Below are 11,480 nucleotides of genomic sequence, written 5' to 3' on the forward strand. Positions count from 1 at the left end.
TCCACTGAGGGTGGTCCAGAACTGAGGCCTCGAGCTCGGTGCAGTCAGAGAGGGCTTCCCAGAGGAGGAGGGGTTGCAAGGATAGGGATCAAGAACACAAGCACAGAAGGCTCTCCCCAGAGCCCAGAGTCCTCTGGGCCTTCTGTTGGGTTTCTTGCTCCTTAGAGCATGAGCCCCCGGGACAGCAGCCACCCCCATCTTTCTGCTGCTGTGTCCCCAGTGCCTCACACAGGCCCAGCACCCAGCAGGTGTTTGAGCGAGGAAAGGACGAGGGCAGGGGCAGTGTCCTCGTGGCCCTGTCCCTCTCCCACCCCCCCTCACCTGCCCACCTCAGATTTGGCACCAAGCTGGTCTCTGAGGGGCCCCTGGAAACCCACAGTCCAGTCTGGGAGAGTATGTGTTACAAAGTGAGGAAGCCTGGGGTCAGGGAACCAGTTCTGTTTGTTTTTTTTCTTCAGCACCTATTTGCTGTGATGGGTATTGTCTGCACCTTATAAATCCTATTTTACTGACATGGCATCATTTTGAAAGGAGGCGAAGGGGCATCTTCAGGGACACACAGCCCCTCTGCCTTCTGCCTAAAGCCCACGGCCTCCCTGGTCAGCAGAGTTGCAGGCAGTCTGTGAGCAGGTTGAGGGCGGCGTGATGGGTTGGCGGGGGGGGGGGTTGGTGCTTGTGACTCACCTGTGCCCCCTGAGGTGACCTCTGTGTGTGTGGCTGGCTTTCCCGGCCCCCAGGTGCAGAATGGAGGTGGGAGAGGCTTGGCCTGCGGGTCCATGGGATGGCAGCGGACGGAGCTTGTAAACTGGGGCCCACTGGCCTCCTCCAGGATTTTTGTTTTGTTTTGCTTTGGGGGAATTTTTTGTGGTGGTAAATTTTGTAAAACAGAATCTGCCACTTTGTAACCATTTTTAAGTGTACAGTTCAGAGGTGTTAAGTACACTGACCATGTGCTGTAACCAGCGCACATTATTTCCAAGATAGAAAATTACTGTAAATAGAAACTCTGTAACCGTTAAGCAGTAACTCTGGATTCCACCCAAACCCAGCCCCTGGAGACCCCTCAGATATTCTCATTCTCTGTGGATGTGATGATTCTCGATATTGATATTGCGCATGTGTCCTCTTTCAGTATCTGTCCGGCTGTTTCTGACTCATTTCACTTAATGCTAACATTTCCAGAGTTCATCCATGTCGTAGCATGTATCAGAATTTCATTCCTTTTTATGACCGAATATCTCATTGCATAGATAGGCCACGTTTGGTTTGTCTGTTTGTCCAGCAAGTTTCTTCAAAATGTAAACAATGTGAGTCAGTCACCAATATTTAAAAACCTGGATATTTACACATGGGTGCCTTTCCAGTTTTATTCTAAAAACTTGGAATACATAGCCACACAAGGTCCGGACTCCTGGCGTCGTGGGTCTCATCTGCCCAGCCATCTCCCTGCCAGACTGGGGTGGCATCTACCTCGGAGGAGGGGCTGTGCCACCACTGCAGCCACTGCCTGTGACTCCCTGGGTGGGCAGGTGAGGTGCACAGCCCTGGGGTAAGGGAGTCGGGAGCTCAAGAGTCTAGGCCAGCACCCTGGGCTCCTGAGCTGGAGGGCCGGGAAAACACACACTCACAGATACACATGCACACACGTGCATCCTCGTAGCATCCAAGCCTCCTTCATGCTCATGCCTGGAGAGGCACAGGGCAAGAGGGTCCTTCCTCCCTGGAGACAATCTGGTTGGGAGATAGGAGGTTGGGGTGCCACCTCTTGGGCCCATGACCACTGTGATGTGTCAGGAGGCCTTGGGCCTGATGCCCAAGCTGAGCATTGTGACATTGGCTCTCTTTGTGCCTGGTGTGGTACCCACTGACCTCCAAGCATCCCCTCCTTCCAGAGGAGGAAGACAAGGCCCTCTGAGGTCAAGCAAGTGGCTGGTTATGGAGTGTTGCAGGGTGTGAAGTCATGCCTGCCAGGTGGGCTAAGAATAGGCACTGGCCAGAGCTCAGGGGTGCTCAGACGGTCAGCCAGGATGGACGTGATCCTTGCCCTCCATCTCCTGGGCCCTGGCAGAGACTCCCGAAATCCCAGGTGTTGGGTCTTCTCTGGCAGCTAGGCCGAGCCCTGATGGGGAGGTGGGCAGCTCTCAGGCCTGCACCTGAGCTGGTTGAGGAGGCATGACATATCCCTCGGAGGGATGGGCACAGGCTGGGGTTGGGTCTGTGAGTACCTCCTTCCCAGGGACCGCGGAGGGAGGAGGCCTGCTCTGAGAAGGCAGCGTTGGGCCAGCCAGTAAGGGTGGACTCACATTTACTGAGCTGGACACAATAAGGCAGGCAGATTAACAGAGGCCTGGAGCTGTGAGGTTCAGCAGTGGCCAGTACAGTGGGACCTGGGCTGGGGGAGGCTGCAGAGGTTAGGACCAAGAACATACAAGCAAGAGTGCAAACTCTCCTTGGGCAGGCTGTGGGCAACAGGAAGGTGGGGACTAGGGGAGTGATAATTGGGCTGGTGCTGGGAAAGGGAAGGGTGGAGACAGGTGCAAGGGTGTGACCAAGGGAAGCTGGAGTGCTGAAGAGGGACCTCAGCCAAGAAGACTAGATGGAAGGTGGGGGTGGGTGTGGCTTGGCAGTTTGGCAGCCCATTCACTTCCCGGGTGTTTCAGCAGTGAGCATCTTGTGCCCTTAGGAGGACTGGCCTCTTGGTCATAGTCACTACTTTGCTTCTCAGCTTGGGACCGGGCCAGCATGCAGTAGGTGCTCAATAAATACTGCTGGCGAGTTTGTTTATCCCACAAATGTCTAGATTGGTCACTGGAGACACTGTCTGAAGAAAACCAGACCCATGTGTGATTGAGGAGGAGGGGATGGGCGGTGAGCTTCCAGAGGTAGCGGGGCGGCTGGCCTGGGGACTCGGGGATGTAGCTGAGCAAGGAGGAGGAATCTGTGCGGCGGCTCTGAGTAGAGCCTGGAGCGGCCCTGCAGAAGCAGTGACTGCCCAGAGGAAGAGGAGGAGAAGGAGGGGCAGCCTGGCCCGGGGGACCTGCGGCAGCTGAGGGGGAGGGGTGCCGCTGAGCGGGAGGGGTGCCGCTGAACGGAGGCCTTCCCATCCCCCTCTGCCCTGGGCCTTGGCTGCTTGATGGGCAGCCTGGCCCCGCCCCTGGGCAACCGGCTGGCCAGTGATTGGTTGGCGCGCTAGAGCCGCTCGGTCGCCATGGGGACGCTCGGGAGGTGCGCGTGCCCAGTGCCCAGCACCAAGGACTAAATCTTCATAATCTGCTGGCTGGGAGGGGTGGGGGTGGGGTCGTGCGCGACCCTGGCGGAGGTGGGGGGGAAGGGGTGTCCTGGGATGCGGTCAGGGCTCCCTGCGGCCGCCCCTCCCCCTCCCACCCTGGTGACAGGTACAGAGCCGCTTGGGCACCTGGGCGCCACCAGGAACCACGCGGTACTCACCTGACAGTAACCCCGGGAGCTAGACTGTAGCTTGGGCCTCTGCCTTCTCAGCTGACCAAGCAGGAGGCAGGGGGCAGGGTCGGGGAAAGAAGCCTGAAATTCATCGGAAAGGTCTAGCCCCAGAGTTAAGTTTGTTGTCTTGGATTCCCGGGCAATGCTGCGCTCTCTGCAGCAGGGGGCGCCCTCCACAGGGCTTTGTAGGGCTGTCGCCACAGGAAAGGCGGGATGGCCCGCTGAGGTGCTGTGGACAGAGCCCCTGCAGCCCTGGCTCTGGGTGTCCAGTGTCGTGTGGCCATGCGGAGAGGCAGGTCTGTGTTTACACAGGCTGGCCAGGGTTGGGCCCAGGCCTGCTTGCTGGGAGCAGGGGTGTCACAGTGGAGCCATCCTTTAAGTCAGGGGGTGGAGAAATTCCAGGGTCTGCGGTGGGGAGGGGTCCTGTAGGGAAGAGGGTGTGAAGGGGTGAGGCAGTGGTGAGCCAGAGGAAAAGGGTTGCACGGGGCAGCCCCGTGCAACCTCCAGGGGTGTCAGACGACCTCTGGGCCAGTGCTGGGTGGGTTAGACTGGAGGCTGCAGCCGCTCATCCCAGGCCCTCGAAGCTGAATGTGGCATTTGTGCGGGTGGACGGCAGGAGGCCACCACACCCTGCACACTCCCTGGCTGCTCTGCTCCTGGTGGCCCCGGTTTCTGGCAGCGGGACCCTGCCCCCCAGCTCGGGGCTGGGGTAAGGCTTGGAGACTCTAGCAGGGACAGCAACGCTCTCCTGCCCAGGGATGCCTGTGAGGACTACACGGGGCAAGTATCACTTCCCTGAATTGCCCTGCCACATACTTGGGGGTGTCTCGGGGGCTGGTGAGTGCTGGGGTGGGGCCTCACACCCAGGCCTCTCGTTCCAGATGACTCCTCCTCTGAGAGCGGCAGCGGTAATGGCTCCTCCACCCTGAACCCGTCGACCTCCAGCAGCACGCAGGGAGACCCAGCCTTCCCCGAGATGAACGGCAACGGCGCCGTGGCCCCCATGGACTTCACCACCAGCGCCGAGGATCAGCCCATCAACCTGTGTGACAAGCTCCCACAGGGCTCCACTCTGGGCACGCCCTCCTACCCCTCCGATGGCTGCAGCGCCGATGGACTGCGGAGCCGCGTCAAGTACGGGGTGAAGACCACCCCCGAGGTGTGTGGGGCTGCGGGCTCCCCACAGTTGTGAGCTTGGGCCACTCCTGCATACACGGCAGGGTTGGGCGAGGCTGGCGTGAAATCGCATGTGGCCACCACCAGCGGAGGCAGGGTGGTAGCTGTGGCCACTGTGCCATCGTTTGCCTGGGGAGGCCCTGAAGCGGGAGCAGGCCCCTCACTTCTCCGCCTGCGTCCCCATCTGTGAAGTGAGGTTGGTGGCCTGGGCCCTAGTGGAGGTGGGGAGGGATGTGTGGCCCGGCCCCTCTGCCTCCAGAACAGGGTCCGCTGTGAAGAGCTGCAGCAGGTGGGCTTCGCTCAGCAGAGGTCCCAGGCTTCCCATCTGCTGACTGGTCTGCACGCTTGTCCCCATTTTACAGATGGTGCAGATTGAGGCCTTGGTGGCCTCGGACATGGAGGTATAAAATCCACTAGACCAGTCTGAGGTGGGCAGATAGATGCCCCCCATTTGGCCTCCCCCACCTTCTCCTGTTACTTCTGCAGGTCATCTCCAGACCACTAAGATCTGCAGCGTGGCCTTGGGTGCAGGAGCTACCCCAGGGAGAGGGCATTTTCTCCTGCCAGGGCTGGAGGGCCAGAGGTGCTTTCTCAGACCCCTACTCTCCTGGGCTCCAGCCGAGGCCCCTGTTCGGGTTCCTTCTCCTTCTGGGGCCTGTTTCCTCTTCTGCAGGGGGTGTAGGGTGGGTACCAGTGCTGGCCTGCAGTGGTATCTCTCGTGGGATGTTTCTATACAAGAGTCTCTATACAGTCGTCATACGGTCAGTGTACCTGAGTCCAGGCCATGGAGCGTCGTCCTCCCCCTCCACTTTCATTTTTCCAATTTATTTTTTGGCCAAGCCCTGTGGCATGTAGGATCTTAGTTCCCCGACCAGAGATTGAACCTGTGCCCCCCGCATTGGAAGCATGGAGTCCTAACCACTAGACCACCAGGGAAGTCCCCGTCCTCCCCTTTGACTGGGTCCCAGTGGCAGGCACAGCCTCTGTACAGCAGGCAGAGAGCTGGCACACGTGAGGTGGCCGCTGTGGCGTCAGGCCACTTGTGTGGACCACGGACGTGAGATGGGAGCGTGAGTATCTCCTACGGTCTGTCTCCTCTCACCCTGGCTGAGGATCCGTCAAGGAGCGCCTGGGAATGTGACTGACCCATGGCCCCTTTGACCCTCCTGTGTGAGTCTGACACAGCCTGGCAGGAGGCCAGAGGACCTGGCTGTCCCTGGCCCTTCAGAGACTGGGTGTGGTGGGCACTAGGTGTGATTGAGAGATTTGCACAAGGCCAGGGACCCTGGGAGGGCTGACCCTGCTGGGTGTGGTCACATGGAGGCTGGTGGTGGCAGCTACTGCCGGACAGGGCAGCAGTCAGTGTCTGTCTTTATCCTTTTGTTCATCAGTAAGAGCTGGGTACCACCTGGGCCACAGTATAGCCATCTGGCAGGGTCTGATCTATTTCCTGCGGCTGGCCACCTACTAGAAGCTATCCTCTGTGAGGGCAGAGGATCCCATTTCAGGACCTCCCTGTGTTTCCAGGACACTGCCGGTCAGGACTCGCCAAAGCCACAAACTTTCTAAAAGTCAAATGACAGTGTTCTCTGCCTTACCAGAGCATGTGTGGCAGGGGGCAGGAGACAGGATGGGAACTGAGCTGTAAAGGATGAAAAAGAGGGAAAAAGCAGGGAGGAGAGTGGGGAAGTGTATTCCCAGGAGAGCTAGGGAGGGGCTCCTTATTCTGGAGGGCAGAGGAGGGGTCCTGTCTCTGCTCCTGCTGCAGGACAGGGTGGTTGCCCCGTGGGCTGGGCCTGGTTCCCCCTCCTCTTTCTACACACGGGCTCTGCATCAGGCTCCTGGTGACTTCCGGGGGTGGCGGCAGACGGGAGAAGCCCAGCCCGGGAACTGCGGGGATGCTCTGCCTGATGGCCGTCTCCTTGGCTGGTTCTCTCCCAGCCCATCTGTTCCCCATCCCCGACAGACAGCACATTCGCTACTTTTGTGACAGCTCGGTTGTCAGCTCGGGGTTGCAGCCCCTTGGGGACGAGGGAGGAAAACCCTGAAGCCAGAATGGATCTTGGCACAAGCAGAAGAAGCTGGCTGGTGGCGGGAACCCTTTCTGTGTCTGCCTTTCCCTTGCACGAGGAGGCAGATCATGGTGTGGGTGCTGCGACCCCCTCCAGTGAGCTTCTCCAGGGCATCAGTTGTGGGGGTCCTTCCTATAGCCACCCTGAGAGGGGCGGCCGTGTCGCTGTCCCCACTTAAGAGGTAAAGGGAGCAGGAAGGAAAGTGACTTGCTCAGGACCTCAGAGCGTGGCTCACGGGGCAGCTGGGTGTGCCCGAACACGCCAGTCCCCACGTTCATCGTGACCTGACCCCCTGCCCCGGCCTCTTCAGTCCCCTCCTTATAGCTCGGGGAGCTACGACTCCATCAAAACAGAGGTCAGTGGCTGCCCCGAGGACCTGACCGTGGGCCGGGCCCCCACGGCAGATGACGACGATGATGACCACGATGACCACGAGGACAATGACAAGATGAACGACTCGGAGGGCATGGACCCGGAGCGCCTCAAGGCCTTCAACGTGAGTGCTCGCCTGGGGTGGCCGGGGCAGGGGCGCAGCGGGCCAGCCCTGCCCACCACCCGTGTCCTCCGCAGATGTTCGTGCGTCTCTTCGTGGATGAGAACCTGGATCGCATGGTGCCCATCTCCAAGCAGCCCAAGGAGAAGATCCAGGCCATCATCGAGTCGTGCAGCCGGCAGTTCCCTGAGTTCCAGGAACGGGCCCGCAAGCGCATCCGCACGTACCTCAAGTCCTGCCGGCGCATGAAGAAGAATGGCATGGAGATGGTGAGCCCCCAGCATCCCCCACCCCACCAACCCCCCTCCAGTACCTCTGGAAGCAGACACTGTGGCCTCTGGTTCACAGAGGAGCTCAAACTCCAGCCCTGCCCCGCCCACCTCTTTGCCAGGGGTCTCTGCACCCCAACTCTGGCTCTATCCCCATTTCTGTTTGCAGACCAGACCCACACCTCCCCACCTGACCTCGGCCATGGCAGAAAACATCCTGGCAGCTGCCTGCGAGAGCGAGACGAGAAAAGCAGCCAAAAGGATGCGCCTGGAGATCTACCAGACCTCTCAGGTGCCTGCTTGCTGCCAGCTGCTGGGGGGCGTCCTCGGCCGCCCCGCAGGTCCCAGGGCCCCGGGTGCAGAGGGAGTAGGGAGGGCGTCCTCAGACAGGGGAGGTGCTAGGGCGGGCGGGGAGGCAGAGGAGTCCAGACACAAAGGCCTTGCAGACTCCGGAAAGGCCTCTGGACATCGTCTCGAGACCCGAGATGGTCTTCAGCCAGGCAGGAACAGATCAAATCTGCCTGGAACATAGACGAGAGATGGGGGTCTGGGGGAGGCCCTGGGCAAGGCAGCCAGGGAGAGAGGGAGAGCTCTGCAGGTCCCCACACTGAGTCCCAGCATATCTGGGGCCACCATCTATCCACCGTCCAGGAACCTTGGTCAGGGCTGGCAGCCTCTGAGGTTCCCCAGCACCTCCCTCCTGCCCCGCAGGACGAACCCATAGCCCTGGACAAGCAGCACTCCCGGGACTCCACAGCCATCACCCACTCCACCTACTCACTGCCAGCCTCCTACTCCCAGGACCCCGTGTACGTCAATGGTGGCCTCAACTACAGTTACCGTGGTTACGGGGCCTTGGGCAGCAACCTGCAGCCTCCTGCCTCCCTCCAAACAGGAAATCACAGTAATGGTGAGTGTGGACACCAGGTTCTGCGCCCCCTGACCAGCAGCCTGGTGGGGGCGGGGGGGAGGGTGGGGACAGAGGCTGCCGGGAAAGTGACTCCTGTGTTACAGGGACCCTCCCCATCTTGTCATCTTAGCTGTCCTCAGAGGGGAAGGCAAGGTTAAAATAAACCACTACCTACCACTCTTTTCTCACCTCCCAGGAGGCTTGCTGGGCCTCTCCCTGGTTCCCTGCCCCCGCCCGCCACTGCAAGTAGAGTCCCAGCGCTTTACCTGGCACTCATCTTACTGAAAATGACCAGGTCTTGTGCCCAGGTCTCCCAACATTGATGGCAGAGCCAGGATTCAGCCCCAGGCAGGTCACCTCCCCCGCCAGGCCACAGGTCACGACCTCAGGTGTGAGATGAAGGTTCAAGGGAGCACGGTGGGGCCCCATCTATGTCATCTGGGGGCAGGGAGTGGGTTGCCATCTGTCCCCTCTCCACCCCCAGGTGCTCTCTGTAACTCTTCCCAGATGACTGATGCAGATGGGACACAGATCAGTGTTGGAGAGAAACAGCCCCCCAAAGATACAAACCTCCCCATGGAGCCAGGTGCTGCCCTGAGTAGGGGCCTAGGGCCCTTTCATACAGAGGCCTGGGGGGTGGGAGCAACTGGGGAAGAACAGTGTCCCCATGGAGAGCAGGCTGGGGGCGATCCTGGGGCTTCCTGGGTCAGGCATTTGGGTTTTGTTCTGTGTGTGGTGGGAGCCACAGATAGGCTCTAAGCAAAGGAGGCTGTGAGTTGTGCTGTCCAGCCTTGTGTGATTTTAACGTGGAGGCCAGGAGGCCGAAGCAGCGTGCTTTGGGGGCATTCAGAGGTGAGGAAGAGCCGATGGTGACAGCAAGCTGCTGCTTGAGGAGTAGGTTAGAGGAAGGTGCCACCTGCAGGCCAGGGAACTCTGGTTCTAGCTCTTGGCCAAATGTGCCTGAGATTTCCTCTCAAGCCCTTGTCCTTGGCCGCAGGAGGGAGACCCCTTGCGGGGCCCTTCCCATGGCAGAGAGCTCAGGCACCCGCCACTCCCCTTGCTCCCCACCACTGGGAAATATGTGAGGGTCCCTGAAGGATTCCTGCCTGGGCTTAACTTCTCATCCTTCCTAATGCCTCTTAACCTAAAATAAGAGGCTGCCTGGCCCTAATCCCTAAGGCTGAGGCCAGAGTGGCTGGCTGCAGGCAGGGTGGGGAGGGCTGTCCCAGGCGGGCTGCTTTCCTTCCAGGAAGAAGCACCATCCGACAGCCCTGCTGCATGGGGACCTGGTTAGAGTGGGTCTGGAGAAGGAGCGGCGGCAGGAAAGTTAGAGTCCCCTGTCATGCCTGGGGAGAGCCCTTCCCAGGCAGCAGGCAATGGTGGTAAGCCCCCACCTGGTGCCACACAGCAGGGCCCGTCTCAAGGCACAGCTGCCAGGGCTCTCCACCTCTCTACCTGTTTGTTCACTCTTGCCAGAGAGGCTTCAAGGCAGGCCACTAGCTCAGTCTCCCCTGGTTCCTTAGGCGTGGGCAGTGAGGTCACAGAAGCCAAGTTCTGCTCGCTGACCTCCTGCCCGGGGCAGCCACATCCTGTTTGGGTCCAGCACTTGGAAGAAGACCACACGAGCCCCAGTTCCACTGCCCTCCCAGCGACAGCCCTTAATGTGGGGTCAGTCAGTCTGGCGTCTTGGTTGGGTAGTCCTGTCAGTGGGTTAGAGCCCCTCACTTAGCTCATGAGTGGATCAGGGAACCCAGATCAGCCCAGATAAGCCTTGGGCTCGCCTGTCTTCTCTGGGGTGCTGGGCAAGTTGCCCTCTAGCAACACCCTGAGTAACCAGAGCCCCCGGGTAAAGACAGAAGGACTGCTCTGAGCCCAGGAGTAAACAGGACCATGCTTGGGGGTGGAGGGAGGAAAGAGAGGAAGCCCAAGGCCAGCTCACACCGATGTGGCAGGCACCTCTGGCCTTCCACTGCCATCCCCAGGCAGTGTCCTGAGGGCACCTAATCCTGCCACAGCCAGGACCCAGTGCAGTCCCTGCCTGCTTCCAGCCTGTCCCGGCAGCCACCACTGTAGGCGGCAGCCACCTGCTTGGCTGCTCTTCTCAGCAGGTCACACCTCCAGTCCTTCTTCCTGCGCTTTAATAGACTTCCCTTGACCCTCAATTCCAGGGATGTTCCTTAGCAAGCCAGTTCCTAGGACCTCCTACTTGGCATCCCTATTCTCTGGTTAGAGAGGAAATAGCCCCATGTGACAAAGCATCCCATCCTAGACTCCCAACTTCCTTCCCCATTTGGGGGCCGAAGCAGGTTCCCACTACTGATAGTTGTTTCCAAAATTCCTCCCAAGATGTTACTTCCAGTGTGTGTCTCCAGTGCCAACCTTATCCATCTCTATAGCAACATGAAAACTGGCACTGTAGGGAGCTCCCTGGTGGTCTACCGGTTAGGATTCCAGGCTCTCCTTGCCATGGCATGGATTTAGTCTTTGGTCATGAACTGAGATCTCACAAGAGGGCTGTCGGACGGTGCTTCTTCCTGGAAGGAAAGCAGCAAAAAAAAAAAAAACCTGCCACTGTAGATGCAATGATGAGCGAAACCAGCTGTCAGAACCAATGGGGTAGTGAGGAGCTGGCTCATCAGGGAGAACAGCCTCAAACACCCATGTGCACCTCAGCACAGGGACCTAGCTGGGTGGGAAAAGGCCTCCCAGGGAAGCTCCAACTCCTGCACTGAGCTCCAGACCCTCTTCTTTGGCTTTCTTCTTGCTGAATGCCTGGAAAGAATGCTCTTCAAATTTCAGGCGTTTTTGTGTTTCCTGGAAGCCCTTTCCCAGTGGCCCTTCCATAGGCTGAGCAGCCCCAGCCTCGCTGAGGGGTTCACCAGCGTGGCTCAGCCCCACAACAGCCTCTTGGTGCTGCAGCTGAGAGCCGGGGGCTCAGGGCAGTTAGGAGTTGCCTAGAGTGGCCAAACAGGCCGCCGGTCCTGGTTTCTGACCCCAAACCCACAGCCCACCCCGTAGAGGTATTTGGGAAAGATGGAGAGGCACTCCCACCCGCCCCCAACCTGCATACCTCCCCTGTATGTTTCAGTTAGATTGCAGGC

General features: G+C 59.4%; 1 protein-coding gene across 2 annotated transcripts in view; it reads left to right on the top strand.

The window, feature by feature from the left end:
- Window positions 1–11,480, top strand: part of NOL4L (nucleolar protein 4 like) — a 131,866-nt gene that overhangs the window by 115,547 nt on the left and 4,839 nt on the right. For both annotated transcript variants that reach the window (XM_040247555.1, XM_040247556.1), the window contains 5 exons: window positions 4,341–4,618; window positions 7,018–7,203; window positions 7,278–7,469; window positions 7,639–7,761; window positions 8,181–8,379. In XM_040247555.1, coding sequence (XP_040103489.1) covers window positions 4,341–4,618; window positions 7,018–7,203; window positions 7,278–7,469; window positions 7,639–7,761; window positions 8,181–8,379 — 978 coding nt within the window. The remainder of the gene's footprint in view (window positions 1–4,340; window positions 4,619–7,017; window positions 7,204–7,277; window positions 7,470–7,638; window positions 7,762–8,180; window positions 8,380–11,480) is intronic.

Source organism: Oryx dammah, unplaced genomic scaffold, assembly GCF_014754425.2.
Source record: "Oryx dammah isolate SB20612 unplaced genomic scaffold, SCBI_Odam_1.1 HiC_scaffold_10, whole genome shotgun sequence".
Classification (NCBI taxonomy): Eukaryota; Metazoa; Chordata; class Mammalia; order Artiodactyla; family Bovidae; genus Oryx; species Oryx dammah.